This window comes from Vombatus ursinus, unplaced genomic scaffold (genome assembly GCF_900497805.2).
Source record: "Vombatus ursinus unplaced genomic scaffold, bare-nosed wombat genome assembly UNPS02012515.1, whole genome shotgun sequence".
Lineage (NCBI taxonomy): Eukaryota > Metazoa > Chordata > Mammalia > Diprotodontia > Vombatidae > Vombatus > Vombatus ursinus.
In genome coordinates this window covers 1,942,450-1,965,265 of record NW_020952293.1, presented here as the reverse complement: position 1 = coordinate 1,965,265, position 22,816 = coordinate 1,942,450, and the positions used below count along the sequence as shown (strand labels likewise).

Below are 22,816 nucleotides of genomic sequence, written 5' to 3'. Positions count from 1 at the left end.
CCTCTGGAAATTTACCTTTGGATTTTTGTATATCTTACGCATATCCCTGTCTTCCCCTGCTCAGAAGAAGGGACTGTTTCATTTTTGTCTCAGAATTCTCAATTTCTAGCACAATGCCTGACATATTGTAGGTGCTTCATAAATTCTTGTTGATGTATCAGTATGCCACAAAAGGGGGGGTTGGTCCACCCCTAGATAATAACTTACAAGGTACATTTTATTTATTTATTTTGCTAGGCAATGGGTTTAAGTGATTTGCCCAGGGTCACACAGCTAGAAAGCGTCAAGTGTCTGAGTCCGGATTTGAACACAGGTCCTCCCGACTCTCTGGCCGGTGCTCTATCCATTGCACCACCTAGCTGCCCTCACAAGGGACATTTTAGAAGGAATTATTCATGCACAAGTTGGACTAGAAGGCTTCAGAGACTCCTGGTGACCCTGATATTCTATAAGAAAATGGCACCAGCCCCCAGATCCCATAACCCCTAGATGGTCCCAGAGGCCCCTTTTGACTAAAAAAAATAAAATCAGTGATCCTGGGTTATAGAGGTGAACACATAAGTCCCCTTTGAACCCTTGATTTCAATCAGCTGCCAATATTCACTTTATGTAAGTTCAGACTTGCTGGAGGGATCTTTCTCCCAAGAAAGACCTCCCAACAACAGTCCAAAGAACAGGACCGGCTTCTGACTGTCTCACCTGACAGCGAATGATAGGTTTGTTCTCAATTTTCACTTCTCTATTTGAACGGAAGATCACTTGGATGTTGGTGGGTCGGTCAGTTGTGGTCAGTGATCCTTTCTTGGGTTGGGTAGAGAGAATGGAGTTCACATTGGGTAGCTGAGGTGCCAGGGGCTCCAGGGAAAAGCTGAAGGACAGAGGCAGAAATCAGCTAGACATTCAAAGACAGCTGAATTATTATTCATAACTACAAGGACCAGGGCAACTAGGTGGTACAATGAATAAAGCACCAGCCCTAGTCAGGAAGACCTGAGTTCAAATCCAGTCTCAGACACTTGGAATGTATGATCCTGGGCAAGTCACCAATCGCCTCCAAAAAAATGAATAATTACAAGGACCATTAGGGAATAGCTGATGATGACACATTCTTCTTCTTGGCAGAGAGACTGGGGGTCAGGGGAGAACTACAGAGGCCCAATGCTGCATACTCTGACAAACATAATTACTGCATTGAGTGGTTTGATATAACTGTTTTTCTCTATTAGTAGGAGTGAACAAGTTTATCAGGAAATGATTGTGGTATAAAAAAACAAAAGGTATTAGAAAGAACTTTAAAAACAGAGCAAACTACCTTGGAGTTGATCTGTTCAGTTGTGTAATTCACTCTTAAGGTATCAATAATAAAGAAAAATAACATTCAGGAATGAGCAAATTAGGGGTGGTGGTGGGATATGATGAAAAGAGACAAAGGATCTGCGTTCAAATCCTGTCTTCTGAAGTTACTGCCTTCTCATTTTGGACAGGTTACCATCACCCCGGGCCAAGTTTCCTTATAAGTTAATGAGGGATCTGAATTAAGTGGCCTCTGAGATCCTTTTCAGGTCTAGACGTCCTGAGGCGGCTATGTGGTGAAGCAGATAGATTGTTGGACCTGGAATAAGGAAAAGCATCACTGGGCAAGTCACTTAACCTCTGTCTGCCTCAGTTTTCTCATCTGTAAAATGGGGATAATCATAGCACCTTCCTTCCAGGGTTGTTGTGAAGAACAAAGGAGATAATATTTGTGAGGTGCTTTTATGAACTTTAAAGCTCTATCTAAATGCCAGCTGTTATTACAAGATCTATGATCTTCAAGTTTTAGTTCTGGCACTAATTCTGCTGTGACAATAGTCAATTTCTAAACTTTGTTGAGTTTTCAACATTTTTTCTTATAAATAATTTTCTTTATAGTGTCTATAAAACACCATTTAGCATGTAAATTCACATGTTTTTAAATGTACATAAGTTTTTATTTTTTAAAAATTAATTAATTTTAGTTTTCAACATTCACTTCCACAAGCTTTTGAGTTTTAAATTTCCTCCCCCTCCCTCCCCAAGATGGTGTGCAATCTGATATAGGCTCTACATATATGTTCATATTAAACATATTTTCGCATTAGGCATGTTGTAAAGAGAATTAGAACCAATAGTAGGAACCACAAGAAAGAAGAAACAAAACAAAACATAAGGAAAAAAAAGAGCAAATAGGATGTTTTGATCTGTATTCAGACTCCATAGTTCTTTCTCTGGGTGTGATTAGCATTTTCCATCGTGGACTTTTGGAGATGTCTTAGATCCTTGCATTGCTGAGAAGAGTTAAGTCTATCAAAGTTAGTCATCACACAACGTGGCTGTTACTGTGTACAATGTTCTCCTGATTCTGCTCACTTCACTCAGCATCAGTCCATGCAAGTCTTTCCAGGTTTTTCTGAGGTCTGCCTGCTCATCATTTCTTATAGCACAATAGTATTCCATTACATTCACACACCACAACTTATTTAGTCATTCCCCAATTGAGGGGTATCCCCTTAATTTCCAATTCTTTGCCTCCACAGAAAGAGCTGCTACAAATATTTTTGTACATGTGGGTCCTTTTCCCATTTGTATGATCTCTTTGGGATATAGCCCTAGAAGTGCTATTGCTGAGTCAAAGGGTATGCACATTTTTTATAGCCCTTTGGGCAGAGTTCCAAATTGCTCTCCAAAATGGTTGGATCATTTCACAACTCCACCAACAATGTTCCCATTTTCCCATATCTTCTCCAACATTTATCATTTTCCTGTTGTGTCATGTTAGCCAATCTGATAGGTGTGAAGTGGAACCTCAGAGTTGTTTTGATTTGCATTTCTTTAGTCAATAGTGATTTGGAGCATTTTTTTCATGTGACTATAGAGAGCTTTAATTCCTTCTCTGAAAACTGCCTGTTCATATCCTTTGACCATTTATCAATTGGGGAATGACTTTGACTTAGTTCTCTGAGTTTTCAACATTTAAATCATGGTGGTTGAAGACTGCTTTCTATTTAAACCTTGGTGTCATCTCATTCATTATAATAGAACACTGGTCCTGGTTTGTTTAAATAATGAATTCCCCTGAAGTGGTTGCATGTAATCATATTTGTGTTATTTGAAGTTATAATGATATGAAATAACATAACTGGCTCCTGCTGAATGGAAATATTCTGTACAAATTCAAATAATTTAACCACTTTAAGGGGATTCACTATTTTCACCAATGGAGACCTACTTATAAAGTTATTTGAGGTCATAGAGAAAATCCTTCTTGCATTTTCTGGATTATTTTCATATTCTAAGGACTGTAACCATGTACCTGTAATGCTATCCTTGTACCATGGGCTCTGCCAGAGGCAGCATGTCAGAAACAAATGAACCCAAACCTCCAGCTCCATCACTCAAACATTACCTGAAGGCAATTTCATATTTTCCTTTGTTCTTCAAGGCCAGAAACTGCTTAGCTTCTTCCATCACTCGAACAACCCCCAAATCTAAGACTCCTTCATTCCCTACAGAGGGCCAGGTATGCAGGGTGGAGGGGGTGAGGGGAGAGAGATGGAGGGAGAGAGACAGAAACACAGAGAGAGAGAGAGAGCAAGAGAGACCAAGAAAGGGAGACAAATATACATGTGTACATACAGACATATATATACGTATACATATACATACATACATACATACATATATATATAGAGAGAGAGAGAGAGAGAAAGAGAGAGAGAGAGAAGGAAAGAGGGAGGGAGGGAAGAGGGACAGAGACAGAGACAGAGACACAGAGAGAGAGCAAGAGAGATCAAGAAAGGGAGACAGATATACATGTATACATATATACATATACATACATACATAGACATATGGAGAGAGAGAGAGAGACAGAGACAGAGAGACAGAGAGACAGAGAGACAGAGAGAGAGAAGTGGGGAGGGAAAGGGAAAGAGGGAAGGAGGAGAGATAGCTTAAATACTCTGGTTAAAGTATTGTGTCGATAAATGATGACCACAAATCAAATTCAGATTCCAAGGTTTACCTTCTGAAGTGACGCCCCATAATATTTCTAAAAGATGCTTTAGGGGCAAAACCTCAATCTTTTCCTAGCTCTTTTCTGAATCTTCATTGTATCTATCCACTTTCATGGTTTCCCCTAGCTCAGGGGAATGATTTCTGCGCTTTTTAAATCCCAAGACTTTATTTAATTCCGTTGGGCCTATCAATATTAATGACATGAAACATGGCTGGAGGAGAGAAGAAGAACAGTGTTTCCTTTGATTTGCCCAGGAAGGCAGAGTTGCTAAGAAGAAGGGGGGCACTGGGGGGGGGGAATGAAAGGCTAATGAAGGACTTCGTGCTGAGAGGAGAGGGAGCTTAAAAAGACTGAGAAAGCAGTTGTTAGCAAGTAATTGTTCAGAGGAGAGCTCTGAAGCTTTGGTTTCCATGACCATGACATTGTGACCTCAAGTTGGAGAAACGGATCCACAGATGTGTGGTGTTTGGGATAATATCTTCTAATGGATGGGCTTCTTGCATTGCTATTTTAGAAATACTGTTTAACACCCAGAGAATCATGGTTGTGATCGTCATGTACATATCTGTGTATTAGGAGGGATTGGGTGGGGGGGGGTTCAGACCTCTGCGTCTGAGTGGAGGGCGGTGATTGCTGATGGTGAGCCTGGTTCCAGAAGTGTGCAATGGTGTGTGGTAGTCATTATGACCCCCACGTAGTCTGGCAGCAGGCAGAGACCCGAGCTTCTGCTCTGAGGACTGACCCCCATAAGATAGTCTCCCCACCAAGAAGATATATGAAAAATCAAAACACAAGTCCTGGATTTGTTATAAAATAGCCTCGGCTTGAAGGAGCAAACAGACCTTTGGGGAAAGTGATGTCCAACGCAATGTCATACGATTCTGCAAAGATCTGGATGTTTTCAATCTGAACGACTCCAATGAGATAGTCTGCATCTAAAACCTGACACAGAAAGAAAAACTCCTTTGCTAAGGGCTAATTCATGGCTAACCACACTTCCCTGGTATTACCACTGTTGTCTCCCCATCTCTTGCTTCCTAATATGGCGCTGGGTGCCAAACTCAATCTAATACCCCTTAGGAACTCTCCTTAGCAAGGAGAAATCAGAACACTGCGGCTCTTGGGTGATGGACTTCTTCGTTTCCCTAAAGCCATTCTACCTGAGGGAGATGGCCTGCTTAAGACTGAGCATATTGACCCAAGGCTGAAACAAAAAAGGAAAAGGGCTGGTTTTCAATTTCTCATGAGAAGGATTCAGAGAAATAGCAGGGATAAACAAAATTCACAGAGAGATAAAGTCTTATTGAAGTTAATAATTTCAATATTTCCTTTTATAAAATATTAAACAACTACAAAGTATAGAAAAATTGAGTGATTTGTACTTTTAGAATAATAGCCTCATTGAGTTGTAAGGGAAGTCAGAGGTAATTTAATTCTGCCCCCATGCTTTCATGACTGCCCTTGAAAACATCCCTGACAGCAGAGGTCATCCAGCTTCTGCTTGACCGTTAACAGTAACATCTTCTGGAAGTGGTCTACTGCAGTGCTTCTTAAACTGTGGGTCATGACCCCATATCAGGTCATGAAAAATTTAGCACCACTAAAAGGTTTCTGAATGCACAGTGACCAAAAATTAATAAAAATCAAACGTGTAATGAATCCGAGGTGTTTCTGGCAGCGCTTGCCCAGGTTGTGTCATGTGACTTCCTTGAAGCCTTGTTGCTGAACACAAAGCATGTGCACTTTGCACTGTGCATGCTATCATGCCACGCAACACCGACAAATGCTTCCAAAACTCGAAAAGGGGTCATGAGTGGAAAAAGTTTAAGAAGCCCTGGTCTATTGAATGGTTGGATGGCATTACTTATCGGCAAGCTTTTCCTTATAATGAATTGAAATCTGTCTTCTGGCTGCTTCCACCCATTGGTTGTAATTTAACCTTCTTAAGCTACCCAGAGAAAAATACAACCCCTCTTCCATATGACATATTTTCCATATTTGGACACAGTAATCAAGCCCTCCTACATTTTCTTTTTTGTGGACTAAACATCTCAACTTTCCTGAACTCCAACGTTAGTAAATAGTTAATTGCTAGACCAGACCAGTGGTGTTACACGGATTCTAGGTTCAGAGGGAATTTCTCTTGTGGGACGTGTGTGTGTGTGTGTGTGTGTGTGTGTGTGTGTGTGTGTGTGGTTGGGGACAGCTTTTATTCCTTTCTCTTCTCCCCTCCACCACAATGATTTGAGAGAGACCAGTAGGAGACAAGGCATCTGATAAGAATGGAGAAACATAGCGAGGGCAAGTCGATGCCCACCTAAGACAAAAGAGACTCCACCTGGGAGGAGAGAGAGATATGGAGGGGACAAACAGACAAGGAAGGATAGCCACCCATGGGAGGAGGTGGTTGTAATGAGAGTGACCTCTTGGACCAGAGAAGAGCGCCAACTAGGGACTCAAGAAAGGACTTCCAGTAATGACGAGTTGTGAGTTAAACCTTTGGCCCCACGTGTGCCTCCATATCATTACACTCCAAATTTAAGCCCATTTATCCCTGTGGAATCTCTGCTTACTTGTGGGAGGCTATGGACCAGTATTTGGGGGAAGAATGCCTTTTACCAACTGTTCTTAACATACTTTCCAAGTAAATTTCCTTTTCTGAAAGTGAATTGAAATGTGATTTAAATGGAAAGCATATTAGTGGAGGCTTGCGGTCAATGGTCCAAGAAACCAGGGCTTCTAACTAGAGTTACCGCTAGGACTCTCAGAGGAAAAGTAATCAGCCTTCTGATGGGGACCCAAACCATTAAGTGAGAGAGGCTAGTTGGAGGAATGGCCCCAGAGAGGGCGCTACCTTTTTTAACCCTTTCAGGTTTACAAAACACTTTCTTTACAAATACCCCATGTAGTACATAATACATATCTGATTATCTCTATTTTATAAATGAGGAAACTGAGGCTCAAAGAGATGACGGAGTCTTGCACAAGGGGATAGATGCACATACTAAGTGTCAGAGAGAGCATTCAAACCCAGGTCTCTCCTCACTTCAGCTCAGGCACCCTAGGCACCACATCACACTGCCTCAGGACTGGGTAGAGTATACCATAGTATCCAGAGCTAGAAGAAGCCTTCTGGCTGAGCACCAGAGCTCATCTGGTCCTTGGATGTTTTTTGCTTTCTCTCCAGAGAAGAGCAGAGATTCTCCACTTGATGATAAAGTTAAAATTCCCCAGAAGGAAAACTCTGTTTCCAGGTTGCCCCTAGACTGTTACTTTTCTCCTTCAGACGACTGGGTTACTGCATCATTTCCTTACACATATTCTGATTTCTCTGTCTCTGTGTCTCATTTTTCTCTTCATCTCTGTCTCTGCTTGTCTCTCTCTCCTTTTTCCTCCCCGTCTCTTTCTCCTCTTTCCTCTCTCTTTCTTTCTGTCTCTTTCCTTTCTCTCTCCTCTGCTCATATGAACTAAGTCATGCATTGGATCTCGTGGCTAACTTTTTTTTATCTATTCCTCTGCTGTAGCTGACTGTTCAGTGCTTACTTATAGCCGTGAACTGTCAGTGAGCCTCCTATGTCCTCTCAGAGGCACTAGCCGTGGCACTCTACCCAGCTCTCCTATCCCATCCCCTCAAGTATCTGATGATCCTTCCTGCGTCAGGAAGAATCATCGACCCCATTCTTTCTACATCCGTGCTCACCACATGAAAGAGATCATGTCTAGAATTCTGGATCTGAGTCAGAAAGACCCGGGCTCAAATACTGCCTTTGAAATTTGCTAGATATGTGACCCTGGGCAAATCACTGAACATCTATCAGACAGTTTCTTCATCTGTAAAATGGGGAAAAAAGTACCCGGAATACCTACCTAACAGGGTTGTGATAAGGCTTAAAGGAAATAATGCAAAACATTTTGCAAGTGTATCAGTGCATCTCAAAAGTCTATGGTTAGGGTTTGGGACACCCTGTCTATGTGTTAGCTATTATTATACATTTATTTATTAACATCACACATCTGGTTAGCCTTTGCTCTTAGAGAAGTGACTCTGCATAACATGGAGTTGAGGAGAGGATGGGGGAATGGCCTTTTGCCATTTCAAAACAATTTTTTTTAAAATTGAGAGTTGAAGAAATTTATTTTGAGCCCCAAAGTGCCCCCTTGAAATGGCAGAGTTCAGAGGCTATTGGACTGGTGTTACTTAATTGCTCCAGACCGGCCACCAGAGGGATGCTAGGCCCCACCTCTAAGCGAATCGCCTTCTTGATGTTGACGGCCTTGGTGGGCTGGAAGTGGACTTGCAGGCAGTATTCCCCCCGAGGCGGGATGAGGCCCTGGACTCTGGAGACACTGAAATCTTCCCCCAGGTGCTCGAGGCTGCTGATCCTCCAGGCCACAGGCAGTGGGGTGACATTCCGTAAGGAAATCATCTTGGATTCTTTCCTGCAGAGACCAGAAGAAGGCTTGCCATGGTCAAACGAGGCTGATTTCAAGTGCACCAAATTCTTGATGTTATTTCTGGTGGATTTTTAGTGAGGCTGACATCAGTCAGCCAGTCACCAAGCTTTTATTTAGTATTTACTATGTGCCAGGTACCGTGCTAAGTGCTGGGGATATAAAGGCCTACCCTGAAGGAGCTCCTAGTCTACAGGTGGGGAACCTGTGGCCTTGAGGCCACGTGTGGCCCTCTAGGTCCTCAAGTGCGGCCCTTTGACTGAATCCAAACTTCACAGAACAAACTTCCTTAATAAAAGAATTTGTTCTGTCAAACTTGGACTTGGTCAGAAGTCCACACCCAATGACATGTGGCCTCTAGGCTTCAGGTTCCCCACCCCTATCCTAGTCTAATGAGCATGTAACCCATAGGCCACTAAACACGGTGTCCATCGGAGGTAATCTCAGAGAAAAGGCATTGAGGAGGGAAAAAAAGGGGGACCAGGAAAGACCTTCTGGAGAAGATAGCATTGGAACTGAATGGTGAAGGGATCCAGGAAGTAGATGAAGAGCGCTCCAGGCATGGGGGCTGGCTTGTGAGGAGGAACAGAATCAGGAGAGTGTTGGGGTGAACTACACCAGGAAGGTCAGTGTGACTGGGTCAGAGCAGAGGGGAGGAGGAAGGTGGCAAAGGTAGGAAGAAGGAGCCAAGTGCAGAGGGCTCTAAACACTAAACGGGATTTGCTCTTCCATCCTAGAGGTCATAGGGAGCCATGCAAGGGAGTAAGATGGCCAGACACATACAGGTCATGCATTTGCTTTGGGAAAGTCACTTTGGCAGCTCAGGAGGGGATGGGTTGGAGTGGGGACGCCTTGAGGCACCAGGCTACAAATAGCCCAGTTGAGATGGTGATGAAAGCCCTCACCCATGCCATCAGGCTGTGTGAGGGGCAGAAGAAGGATCACACATGACAGATGAAGGTTTGGCAAGAGATTGGTTAGGTGGGGTGAGTGTGAGGGAGGAGCTGAGGATGTACAGCACGGAGGCTGTGAGCTTGGCTGACGGGGAGGATGATGGGGCCCTCGATGGCAAGGGGGGAGACGGGAAAACGAGAGGATTTGGAGGGAAAGATGAGTTCTATTTTGCACACGTTGAGTTTGAGGTATCTAAGGAATCTTTAGGGTAACCCCTCTGCCCAATGGAAGCCTGGTGCCTTCTTATCTCCCCTCATGCCCCACTCCCACCCTAGCATCTGTTCTGTCTCTTTCCTATAAGTCTTGTTCTCAGTTACCTGTTAACTAATCTTGCATCTGCAGGAGTGGGGAGAGGAAGCTGTTGCAGTTAAGGAGGGTGTGCCGATGGGCAGTTAGGTGGTACAGTGGAGAGAGTCCTGGGCCTGGGGTCAGGAAGACCCATCTCCCTGAGTTCAAATCTGGCTTCAGACACTTACTAGTTGTGTGACCCTAAGCCAGTCACTTTACTCAGTTTCCAAATCTATAAAATGAACTGGAGAAAGAAATGGCAAAACCGCTCCAGTATCTTTGCCAAAAAACATCCCAGATGGGGCCATGAAGAGTCAAACATGACTGAACATTAACAAAAAGGGTACTCCAAGGATGGAGAAGTTTTCAAGGTCCATAGTAATGAAACAGTAATGGTGGACATTCAAGCAGTGTGATAGATGGTAGAGGAAATGGGAGGTTGCCTGGTACCTATCAAGTCACACCACATGGGAAAATGCCTACTTCATGAGACTAGCCCTGCAGTTCCCAGCTCAATTAGGGATCAAGAAAGAGAATAGGAAGAGCAAGAGGACTTCTTTAGAGAGCCTTCCCCAGTCTCCCATAGTTGTAATGCTTTCTCTTCCTGGGGAAATAGCTTGCTGGTTCTCAGCTCTTTGCATGTTCTCTCCCCCATTAGACTGTGACGCATGGTTCTTGAGAGCAGGGACTGGTTTTGACCTTTCTTTGTATCCTCAATACCTTATACATCGTTGGTGTCCAGTCATTTTCAGTTACGTCCAACTCTTTGTGACTGCACTTGTGGTTTTCTTGGCAGAGATACTGGAGTGGTTTGCCATTTCCTTCACCAGCTCATTTGACAGAGGAGGAAACTGAGGCAAATAGGACTAAGTGACTTGCCCAGGGTCACACAGCTAGTAAGTGTCTGAGGCTGGATTTGAACTTAGGTCTTCCTGACTCCAGACCTGGTGCTCTATGCACTATGGTGCCACCTAGCTGCGCTACCTCACACATAGTAGGTGCTTAATAGATGTTTATTGACTGAGATGGAGGAAGTGTGGCAGAGTGTTAAGAATGTTGGCTTTGCAGTCAGAGTACTGGGTGTACAATCCTGCCTCTTCCATTTATTTAGAGAAGTCACTTAACCCCTAAGAGCTGGGTGGTCTTCCCATTCTAAATCCAAAATCCTGTAATCTTACCCATTGCCTCAATCATGTTCATGTAGTCCAAACTATCGTCAATACCTGGGCATCCTGGACCAAACAGTTCCCCCTCAAAGATGGGGAAACCGAGGCGGCATTTGATGCCGAGGCCTTCCATTTGCATCATGTGCCTGACTTTTCCTAGTGATATCATTTTGTTTTCATAAGAGAAGTCTCGCCTCAGAATCAGAAGACCTGAGCTCAGATCCTGGCTCTGACCCTTGCACTGTTTGACCCTGAACAAGTCACTTAACCTTTACTTTTTTCCTGAGCCCCAGTTTCTTTATCCCTAGGATGGGGATGATGATACTGACGGCACATAGCTCCCAGGGCTTTGTAAAACAAAGCACCAAGTAAATGCCAGTTGTTGCTACTATTCCCACTGGAGAGATGAAGGAAAGAAGGTGTAGCGACGTTCAATGAGCTAGTTTCAGTCATCTCTCCAGTGAGCATCTGAGCTGTTACTAGAACCTGTACCAAATGCCTAGCAGCTCCATCCTCTTCCCTTTAGATCGTATCATCTCTCACGTAGCTCTCCTCTAATCTACAAGGGAGGGAGGCAAAGGGTAAATCTAGGACCCCCGAGACAGTGACTCTACAGCCTGGGGAATCCCAGATAAACGAGGCCGGTTTATCCGATGTCTGACCTGTGGAGGAGCAGCTTTTCAAAATGCAGCTGCTTGTGGTCCAGTTCCAGCTCTGGCCGGACCCCCTGGCAGGTTATTCTGAAGATGACGGGCTCTGGGTTTTCCTTGATGCAGCAGATAATGGCGTCATCGAATACCCCCACGGCGGTTGGGTATGCCCACACAGACAGCACCTGAGGGGACAGGAAGGCCAAGAGTGAGGGGAGAAGGCATCTTGAGGACAGCCACGTTTCCAGCTTCACAAGGGCAGTCATGATGGTGGGATTGCCCCTGAGGCTTTCCTACCTGCTTCTCATTGGGCTTAAGGGTCATGGAGGGCGGGTCCAGGATGTAGGTGCTGGCTTTGATGTCATACTGGAAAATGAACGTCACCTCTGCAGTCAGTGGGGAGTTGTTTAGGATTGTTAGCTTCTCCATGTTGTCTGGGAACTGGATTGCTTTATACCTGAAAAGGAAGAAACCTTGGTATAGAAGGCAAGGGACTTTGTGTGATTGGTTCATCCTCGAGGTAGTCTGCAATAAGAGATGTTATCCTCACAGTGACTCATTAACCCAACGTCTGGCACAGTGCTTTGTAAACAGCTGGTACTTAACATCTGTTGGATAAACTGAAACAAATCACGTAACAAATATTTGCTGGTAATTTGGCCTCTCAGTCTTACTGAGTGATAGGAAAACAATGTGTACAAGTGTACAAGTATGTGCAGCCTTCACCAAGGAAGCCCCAATTCCACCTGCATCATGGGGGCTTCCCTATTGATGCAAGGGTTTTTTTTTCTTGCCTCTGGACTTTAATCTAAATTCTGTTTCTGTATGGATATATTTTTGTTTACGTTCAAAATGCTTGCCGGTTGTTTTCTGTAGTTGCTAGCAGGTAAACTGAATTAGGTATCTTGGAAGAGAGCTACATTCAATTGTTCCCAGATAGGAAACTCTTTGAGGGGGTGCACTTGGAAAGATCACTTAATTATTAACGTCTCCAAGATTGAACCGGCCCCACCTGTCCTCAGTGGACTTATGGGGCATGCAAAGATGACCACATTGTCCAGAAGAAATGTCCTTTTGTCAAGTCTTTTATTGGAGCCATTCACCCGTCGCCATCATTTGGTGGACTTAGGGAGGGCAGCTTTCTGAGTGATGAAAATGGTGACAAAGTTAATTAATAGCCCAGGGTCACAAAATTGGCTCTATTCATTCATCTTTTGGGAACTAGACTGTGAAAATCAAACCAAACCAAACCCAAATGGGTCAGTACTTGAATCCCTTAGTTCCTGGGAAGCAGTGTGCTCTCTGACCTAGAGGAATTTACGATGACTTAGCACCGATCCATAGGGCAGGATCTCTGCTTATTGGCCAGGTACTTCTGCCATCCGGGAGGTCGACAGGATATTTTAGGGAACAGGAAGCTGAGGCTTTGGGCTAACTCAGCTGAATGAGGCTGCCATTTCAGGGCTAGTGGGAATGGATTATGGGGCTATGGATTTCCACTTTTCCTGTATATTATTTAATAAATATCTTTTTGGTGTAGTTATTTCCAGTAGCTTATATTTATAACCTTGAGCATTGATCAGCATGTTTAACCATACTAATATACTTGTTGAATCAAATCAAATGATCCGGAGGTTGAACTTCTGTCACTTTGCAGAATTACCCTATAGTTATGGGGAAATTCTAAGGCCTTGGTTACATCGGAGGCCTTGTGGTTCCTTGGATATCTTGTGACTTGTTCCAAGCTGGGGCAGGCAGGATTGCTAATAGGGACACACCATCAGAAGGCAAGCTTTACAGCTAGGAAACATCAGCCTACTGGCCCAGTGAGTGCCTAGTGCCCCGCCATCAGAAATTCTGGCAAAGGCAGAACCACAAATAATGACAGGCCCTGGGACAAATCAGCGCCATGCACATAAGCCAAAAGGGGAGTCTGTGTGTGTGTGCCCGGTGGGGAAGGATGGGCAGACACACATCAATCTGGGGAGTCACACACACATGATTGGCCTTGCTATTAGGAGCATTTTCCTGGAACATGGTGGACAAACTTCTCACGGCACAGACGTCTACTCGTATACATGTGCCTTTGGTGACATTGGGAAAGAACTACACCCACTTTGAGAAAAGCCAAAAACCACAGAGGGGAAATAAAACGATTCTCTGTTCTTAATGAGACAAATCCAAAAGTACCTGTGGTCTCCTTGGTGAATGGGATACTTACTTATCTCTTGATTTCCCACACAGCAATGGCCCAAAATGAAACAACTCCTGATTTATTATATATTTCTTAAAGACAATCTCTTCAGGTTTCAACTCCTTTTTCCGATGAGGGAACACCACCCTAACAGTAAAGTAGAATCGGGGAATGTTAGACATTGAGTAAAACCTAGAGATTCATCTTATAGAAGAAAATAAAGCCTGAAGAAATAAAATGCTTGTACATAGATAGGCAGGTAGGTGGTGCAGTGGATGGAGTGCTGGGCCTAGACTCAGGAAAACCTGAGTTCAAATACGGCCTCAGACTCTTACTAGTTAGGTGACCCTGGGCAAGTCACTTAACCTCTGTCTGCCTCGGTTTCCTCAACTATAAAAAGGGGATCATAATAGCACCTCTCTCCTAGGGTTGTTGTTAGGATCAAATGAGATAATAGTTGTAAAGCACTTAGCACAGTGCCTGGAACATAGCAGGCACTTCATAAATGCTTTCCCCTTCCTTAGTGGAAAAGACAGGACTGGAACTCAAGTATCCTGATTCCTGTGTTCTGCGGTTTTCCATAGCACCGTGCTATCTCAGAGAAATAAAAATCACTTGACCAACACATCTTTTCCACGTGGGTCTTGGGGTAAGGACTCCACTTTAGTTTTGTGTCCAGTAATCCCTTCTTGCTCAAAAAAAGAGCTTTGATTGTCTCTTGATTAATTGACATTTAGTCTGATAGCCTCATTAAACAATCTAGTGTGTGGTTTTACATACAAATAGTAACTAGACTAATTCTATGTTTATCTTTAAACTCCTAAAAGTCCCAGCCCATCTTTGGAAAAGTACTCTCTTCAGGACACCTGCTAGTATAAAGAGATGAAGGCTTAGCTGCCAAGATATTTGGGTTTTACTGATGGCCATCCATATGCTAGTGACCAAGACTGAAAGAAAAAAAAAAAGATCTGAGAATCCTTCTGTTGTCTCCTTCCCTTGGATCTTTCTCCTTGGCCAACAACTGGAAATCCACCTCCTGCAGGATGATCTAACCTGGGACCTCCCCTCTATATGGAAAGAAAGGTAGCCCAGAAGGTAGAGAGAATAAGGCTTCAACTTCTATGCTCAAATCCCTCCCTGACCTGACGTCTTGGCTGATGGAAGGGTATGTGCAAATTCCTCGGCAGTAGAGTTGATACTGGCGGCGAGTTCCAAGGACCTCAAAGTTGAAAGTCTGGTCAAAGTTCCCAATCTCACTGGAGGAGAAGTGTACTTGGAGTGTCACCTCTCCGTGGGCAGGGACAACCCAACGGAAATTATTCAACCTGGAAAATACCAAGTATATTTTACAGCTAGAATCTCTCCCTCATTGGTAGGGCGTAGCATGAGACCAAGCACTACTGGAAGAAGCTATGGAGTCTGGCATGGGGTGAGAAGGTCCATGCTCAACTTGGACGACGGTAGAGTTGTACAATGACGTGGTTGGATGGATATAGCACAACTGTGTCTAAGAATAATACTGGTGACAATGGACATTGATAAATTACTTTATAGTTCAAAAAGCGCTTTTCTCATGACAATCCTGTGAAGTAAGGATTGTAAGTATTATTATTCCCATTTTCCAGATAAAGAAACTGAAACTCAAGAGAGCGCTGGACCTGGAGTCAGGAAGACCTGAGTTCAAGCCCAGCCTCAGACTCTTACTAGCTGTATGACCCCGGGCAAGTCAGTGAACCTCTGTTTGCCTTAGTTTCCTTTTCTGTAAAATGTGAATAATAACAGCACCCTCTTCTTGGGGTTGCAAGGATCAAATGAGATAATACTTGCCAAGCATTTTGCTGACCTCAAAGAGCTATAACATCCTAGTGATTATTAATTAATGTCTTTGTACCTCCCTGAGCCTCACAAATTACAGATACTCAGTCTGTGTTCCTTGAATTGAGTTAAGTGATTTTAGGGATCATGGGACAAGGCCCTGGGGAAGATGCAAGGGTGGAAGGGACTTGGTCCACATGGGAATCACCCCTGGTCCTATGGTACCCCCAGCCCAGCTGCGCTGCCACACTATGTGTAGAGGCAGTGATGTTCGCTGCTCTGGTAGCCAATGTTTCCTTTGCTTGGTGGCCTACCTCATGATTTTATCCTGCATCTGCTGGGTGATGAAGGTGCTCTGGTCTAAGCCTGTCAAGGGGGTGATGGATGACACAGGCAGAGCCTGGGGCAGCTTCTTGACGACTGCACGCCCACGCTTTTCCTTATGGGACTCTGCAGCTTTGTCTTTCTGTCTTGATCGCGCCTTACTTGGTATGACCTGATCTTCCAGTGTCTTGAAGAAAGAACCGCAATTTAAAACAAAACAAAAATAAAAAGGTGACAAGCGAGAACCCTTGAAATAACACATTGCTGCTGCTGAGCACCGTGGAGTAATAACCTCATGTCTGAGTGGCAGGATTCTGCCCTTACTCATTCAGCCATTGGGCCCTTGGGGGTCCTTGAGTATGCTTGGTGTTCAAGCTCACTTAGTGTCCTTTCCACTGAGGAAAATGCTCAAAGAATAGTAGCAGTGAAATATGTCAGAGAATCTAGAGTGAACTGGGAAAAAGCAATGCCGGATGGAGCTTGAGCTCAGACAGAGACAGGGCAGGAAAGATGGCACTCTGAGCTGGGAAGACTTGGGTTCAAATCCTACTTCCCATACTTATTAATCTAGGTGACTGTAGGCAAGTACCTTTCAGAATCTGTTTTCTTTTCTGTGAAATGGAGATAATGATATCTGCATTCCCAACAGCATAGGTTTGCTCTAAGAGGGGTGATGTTCATTATTATGGGAAAGGGTCCAGGGACGGCATGAGCATCTACCTTCACACCTGGGCTTCTCTCTGGGGAATTTCAAAGGTCTTTGCTGCATCCTTAGAGGAGAGTGGCAAAGCCAATAGTTTTCACCAAATTTATTCTTCTCAGTCAAGTCAGTCAGTCAGTCAACAAATATGTATTAAGTATCAATTATGCGTCAGGTATTGTGCTAAGAGGCAAAAGCAGTTTCTGCTCTCAAGGAGTTCACATTCTAATGGAGGAGAAAACATGCAAAGACTATGTACAAACAAGCTATAAACAAGATAAATAGAAAATAATGAACAGAGAGAAGGCACTAGGATTGAGAGGGGTTGGGGAAGGCTTCCTCTAGAATATGAGATTTTAGGCAAGACTTAAAGGAAGCCAGGCAGTTCAGTGGTCACAGCAGAGGAGGGAGAACATTGTAGGCATGGGGGACAGCCAGGGAAAATGCCCAGAGCTGAGAAATGGAGGGTCTTGTTCAAGGAAGGACGCCAGTGTCCCTGGATCTATGCCAGGGAATAAAGTGTAAGAAGGCTGGAAAGGGATGTGTGTGTGTGTGTGTGTATAAAGAAGGGCTCTGAATGCCAAAAGATTTCATATTTGGTCCTGGAGGTGATAGGGAGCCACTGAAGTTTCCTGAGTAGGAGTGACTTAGGAAAATCACTTTGGTGGCTGAATGGAGGATAGATTGGCATGGAGACAGACTTGAGGAAGGCAGACCCTCCCAGGCAGAACAACCACCACCACTCCCTCACCCCTCCCACCAGCCTATTGCAATAATCTAGGTATGAGGTGATGGGAGCCGCACCAGGGTGGTGGTAGTGTCTGAGGTGAAGAGGTGTGTTCAAGAGATGTAGAAAGGTGAAATGGACAAGCCCTGGCTACAGTTTGAATATGGAGGGTGAGAGATTCCTAGGTAGTGAGCCTGGGGGGCCTGGCTGGATGGTGTTGCCGTTAACAATTACAAGGAAATTTGGAAAGAGGGAGCCTTTGGGGTAAAGACAAGTTGAGTTTAAGATGTCAACTGGACATCCAGTTTGAGATGTTTAATAAGCAGTTGGAGATGTGAGACTGGAGGTCAGTGGAGAGGTTACGGTTGGATAAGTAGAATTGTGAATCATCAGCATAAGAGGTGAAAATTGAAGCCATGGGAGTTGATGAGATTACCAAGTGAAATACACACACACACACACACACAAGTGTATATATATATATATATATATATATATATATGTGTGTGTGTATATATGTATATATGTATATATACATATATGTGTGTATATGTATATATGCATATATGTATTTCAAGTGAAATTAGATGTATATGCACATACACACATGTGTATATTGTATTTGCATATATTATACATATGTGTATATATTATACATACATACACATGTGTGTATATACATAATTATATGTATATTATACATACATATATATTATATGTGTATATGTATGACATATCCTAGGGGTCTTAGTGCTATTTTAAACAATTAAAGTTTATTAAAGCTATTAAAGCTGGGACACTATGTATAATGAAAATTTCCTTCTAGAAAAGAATCAGAATGTATTAGAAATGACAAGCACTAAAAAACAACATAAATAATAAAACTGGCTATATTGTAATAGATATTGGTTACCAATGTGGGACCCATTTCTGAATCAAATGTCTATATACAATTACAGCAATAATTTCTTACAGTAAAAATAAATTAAAATAAAATTAGCACAAAGGATAAAGATAGGGAAAATATATAATAAACAATTAAAAGAGATCCCAAATGATCTGTCTAAACTAGCTATTATTACTGAAAAATGAGAAATGGATAAAGGAACGGATATGGTTTCCTACCACTTCCTGTGGAATTTTAATCTATGTAAAACAGTTGCTTCAGGAGGAGTCCAGAAGCAAGAATTGAGCATTTAAGATATCTTCTGGGAAAGTACTATAATAAAAAATAGATTAAACTGGGACACAGAAAGGCTAAGTGACTTGTCAGGCAACCCCAGCATGGGGTGGGGGGAAGGGTGAAGGGGATTCCAACAAAGTGCTTGTGAGATTTTTTTTTTATCTCCTCTCCAAAAATGCCAGACATTTTTACTCTGTACTTTTTGGTAACTCATGAGCAGAGCTGTAACCTGGGCTGGGTGAATGGAGCTTTGCTTAAGGGGACTGAAATTAGAGGATACTGACAGCATTTGTGGTCCTTAAGTAGCACAGAAACAATAGAAGAAAGCATTTAGCAGGAATGATTAGTTAAAATAGGAAGCTCCCAGCTGTGCCCAGCCCTCTCACCCAGGGGCAAATGCCTCTCCATCAGTGGGGTTCCATGAAGTTCCAGGGTCTTGATTTCCCCCTTCTCCCTCCCCCCACCCTGCACCACCTAGCATTATCTCAAAACCCCCTCAACCGAAGGTACGTCGCTTGCCCTGAACACAATTCCTACCCACGGGTCTAATAGGACACTCCCAATCTGAAGTGTGCGTAAGCAGAGGAGATCATCCTATCTTTTACCTTCGTTGTTGGGGTGCTGCTAGAAATCTCAGGCTCACTTCCATTTTCCTTTTTCTCCTCGGATGTCGTGGTTTCTTCATTTGGCGGGATGACAAAAGTAAAGTGTTTAAGGATTTCTGTCGAGACCACGGGCACCCTTTTCACTGGGAATGGGATCATTGAGAACAAGGCAGGAGGCGGGATTGGTAGCTGGGTGATTCCAACGTCCAGGATATCCATCATCTAAAACAAAATCCTGGCATTGAGTCAGAGCTTGTCTTTGCCCGGAACTTGTTTTCCCTATGTATTCTGTGGGTCTTTACTCTGGTAAAAGGCTGTCTGCTTCCTTTGTTACTGGGCAAATTGCTAGAATGAATTTGTTTTGGCCAAAGGTCTTGGTAAAAGTTATTATGGACAGAAGGGGCTTAGTTCTGAGGCTTTTGTGACCTGTAGAGTGCGTTTACATAATGTGTTTCTTTTTACCACAATAACTGTTCTTTTGTTCTAAAGGAACCCCTTTTTCATTCATTCATTCAACATTATTAAGACCCTACTCTGTGCAAGGCATTCTTCTTTCTGGTCATGGAGTGAGATAAGAAGGTGAATGAAACCTAATCCTTTTCTTTTTTAAAAATATTTATTTATTTATTTGGTGAGGCAATTGGGGTTAAGTGACTTGCCCAGAGTCACACAGCTAGTAAGTGTCAAGTGTCTGAGGCTGGATTTGAACTCAGGTTCTCTGTACTCCAGGGTCAGTGCTCTATTCACTGCACCACCTAGCTGCCCCAACCTAATCCTTTTCTTAAGGAGTTTATTATCATCTGTAAGGAAGATAAGACTTGCACATATACATAACTCTAAAACAAATCAGATTGTCACGAATGCATATGAGATGTACAAACAAACAGACTAAGAGGTCAGAAGCTGAAGAAATCATTTTGGCTGGGTGAATGGAATAAAATTGTGGAGAAGATAGCACTGGGTGGAGCTTAAGATTTTTTTTTCCATTGAAAAACCATGAAATAGATTTCAATAATTTTTTTTCTTATTGTAAAATTGGTAGAAAATTGAAAAGAAGGGTAGAACTAGTAACAATTCAAAGGGATGGCAGCATTATGTAGTTGATACCTTTCTAGCTTTGAAGCCAGGAAGACCTGGCTGTGGGTCCACCTCTGACTGTCCTGCATTGATAAAGGGAGTGTCCTCACCTGGGAGTTCCCTATACTGATGAAATCAAAGGTCCAGCCCCTCTCCTCTAGCAAAGTGGGAAAATAGGATAAGAAAACTGATCAGTCTTAGGAGAGAAATTCAACTTTTAAAAAGTAACTACGATAATGGAAAATTAAAAAAAAATTTTATAGCAAGCGTCTCCAATAATGGCCTGATTTCTCAAATATATAGAGAACTGAGTCAAATTTATAAGGATACATGTCATTCCTCAATTGATAAATGATCAAAGGATATGAACAGGCAGTTTTCAGATGAAGATATAAAAGCTATCTATAGTCATATGAAAATAATGCTCTAAATCACTACTGATTAGAAGAATACAAATTAAAATAACTCTGAGGTATCACCTCACACCTATCTTAGTGGCTAACATGACAGAAAAGGGAAATTATAAATCTTGAAGGGGTTGTGGGAAAATTGGGACACTAATGCACTGTTGGGATTATGAACTGATTCAATCATTCTGGAGAATAATTTGGAACGATGCCTAAAAGGCTCTAAATCCATGCATACCCTTTGACCCAGCAATACCACTATTAGGTCTGTATCTCAAAGAGATAAAAAACAAAAAGAAAAAGGACCTATTTGTACAAAAATATTTATAGCAGCTCTTTTTATGACCGCTAAGAATTGGAAATTGAGGAGATGTGCATCAGTTGGGGAATGGCCGAATAAGTTGTGGTATATGAATGTAATGGAATACTACTGTGCTATAAGAAATGACAGGCAGGATGATTTCAGAAAAACCTGGTAAGACTTACTGAACTGATGGTGAGTGAAGTGAGCTGAACCAGGAGAACATTGTACACAGTAACAGTAATATTGTACAATGATCAATTGTGAATGACTTAGCTACTTTCAGCAATACATGATCCAAGAAGGACTTATGATGAAAAATGCTATTTCCTTCCAGAGAAAGATCCAATGGAGTCTGAATGCAGATCAAAGCATACTATTTTTCACTTTATTTTTTTGCGAGTTTTTTTGATCTGTGTTTTCTTTCATGACATGACCAATATGAAAATGTTTTGCATGATTGCACATGTATAACCTATATCAAATTGCTTTCTCACTCGGGGGGCAGGGGGAGGAGAGAGGGAAAGAGTTTGGAACCAAAAAAAACCCCTCAAATGTTAAAAATTGCTTTTACATGTAATTGGAAAATATTATTAAAAATGACTATAATAAAAGAACAGATGTCCTGAAAACCAGGGAGTGAGTCTCTTTATATCAAAAGCCATCTCATATAGGTTGGTGAGAAGCACTCACTGGATATAAAGCAGCTTAGAAAAAATATACAAAGTTTTATGGTCCAAGGCAGAGGTATCAAACACATGGTTACAATTGTGGCCCAAACCAGATTAAAATGTAATTGGGAAATATTTAACAAAATAAATTAAAATATAATAAAATATGGATAGTGTTAAAATGTGTGTTTTTTTAAGAAGTCAATATGTACCCATAAGGAGCCTTATATATGTTTTCTTGACCCCTGTTTCTGAGTTTGACTGGTCCAATAATATTGCCAGTGTAATATTGACAACAGGAAAGTTTCCAGATTCCCTTGTTGAGAGCAGTATCAGTAACGTTATTGAGGATGGTATGGAGGCTTGTGGTTCTATGGACCAGGTGGTTTGTTTTATTTTGAGAAGTGATATTATAGGAGGTCAGGAGGTGGCTGCTTACATGTATGTTTATGTACATATACATCTACTCACATGTATACACACACACACACACACATACATATACATGTACCTGCCATCTGCTTTTTTTTTTAAGGCCCAGGAGCTAAGAATGTTGGGTTTTTTCCCCACATTTTTAAACATAATAAAACTTTAAAAATGTAAAAACAATTCTTAGCTTGTGGGTAGTACAAAAACAGGCAATGGGCAGGATTTTGTCTGTAGACTGTAGTTTGCTAATCCTTGCTCTAAAGTAAGGTCTGCCAGTTGGTTTCCAGCATCACTTGCAATTGGACTTGTGACCCTGGATTTTGGAAGCTCATGGTGAAGAGAATGGGAAGACCTGTTTAGTCTCAATGATAGCCAGTACATTACGCAATGAGTTTCTTGGTTTCTAATATGGCATCTCAAGGAAAAGGCCTAAAACAAGGCAAAGAAATGATTTTAGTTAGAACAATGCTGTAAAAAAAAAATACCTCTTAGAAGACATTGATCGAAACAATAGAGACCAGCCCAAAGAGAGACTATAAAGGAGATAAAACTTGTCTCTGGGGTGCTACCATTTTATTTTTCCTTCCTTGAGCTTCCCTCTAAGGCGTTTTGGTTGAGGTGGTAGTCTTGTCTTCATGCGGCAATACCCAAATCTATCTCTCCCTTTATCCAGCAAAACTTATCTGACCTTTGCTCCTTTCTAAAGAATCCCCTCTGTGCTTTCCAAGGGGATGTCAGTTATCTGATAAGCTAAGATGTTTGATAATGGATATTGACTATTATCTACTCCTCCCCTGGGATTATGGGGTGTGTGTGTGTATTGGGGGGGAGAATCTA

At 42.5% G+C, this 22,816-nt stretch overlaps 1 protein-coding gene across 1 annotated transcript in view; it reads right to left on the bottom strand.

The window, feature by feature from the left end:
* Positions 1-22,816, bottom strand: part of HYDIN (HYDIN axonemal central pair apparatus protein) — a 470,364-nt gene that overhangs the window by 97,380 nt on the left and 350,168 nt on the right. Inside the window, exons 47-56 of the mRNA XM_027857914.1 lie at positions 19,095-19,316; positions 15,870-16,066; positions 14,883-15,065; positions 13,768-13,887; positions 11,844-12,003; positions 11,559-11,731; positions 8,278-8,476; positions 4,879-4,978; positions 3,425-3,524; positions 700-868 (exon numbers count right to left, since the gene is read on the bottom strand). Of these exons, the coding sequence (XP_027713715.1) occupies positions 700-868; positions 3,425-3,524; positions 4,879-4,978; positions 8,278-8,476; positions 11,559-11,731; positions 11,844-12,003; positions 13,768-13,887; positions 14,883-15,065; positions 15,870-16,066; positions 19,095-19,316 (1,623 nt within the window). The remainder of the gene's footprint in view (positions 1-699; positions 869-3,424; positions 3,525-4,878; positions 4,979-8,277; positions 8,477-11,558; positions 11,732-11,843; positions 12,004-13,767; positions 13,888-14,882; positions 15,066-15,869; positions 16,067-19,094; positions 19,317-22,816) is intronic.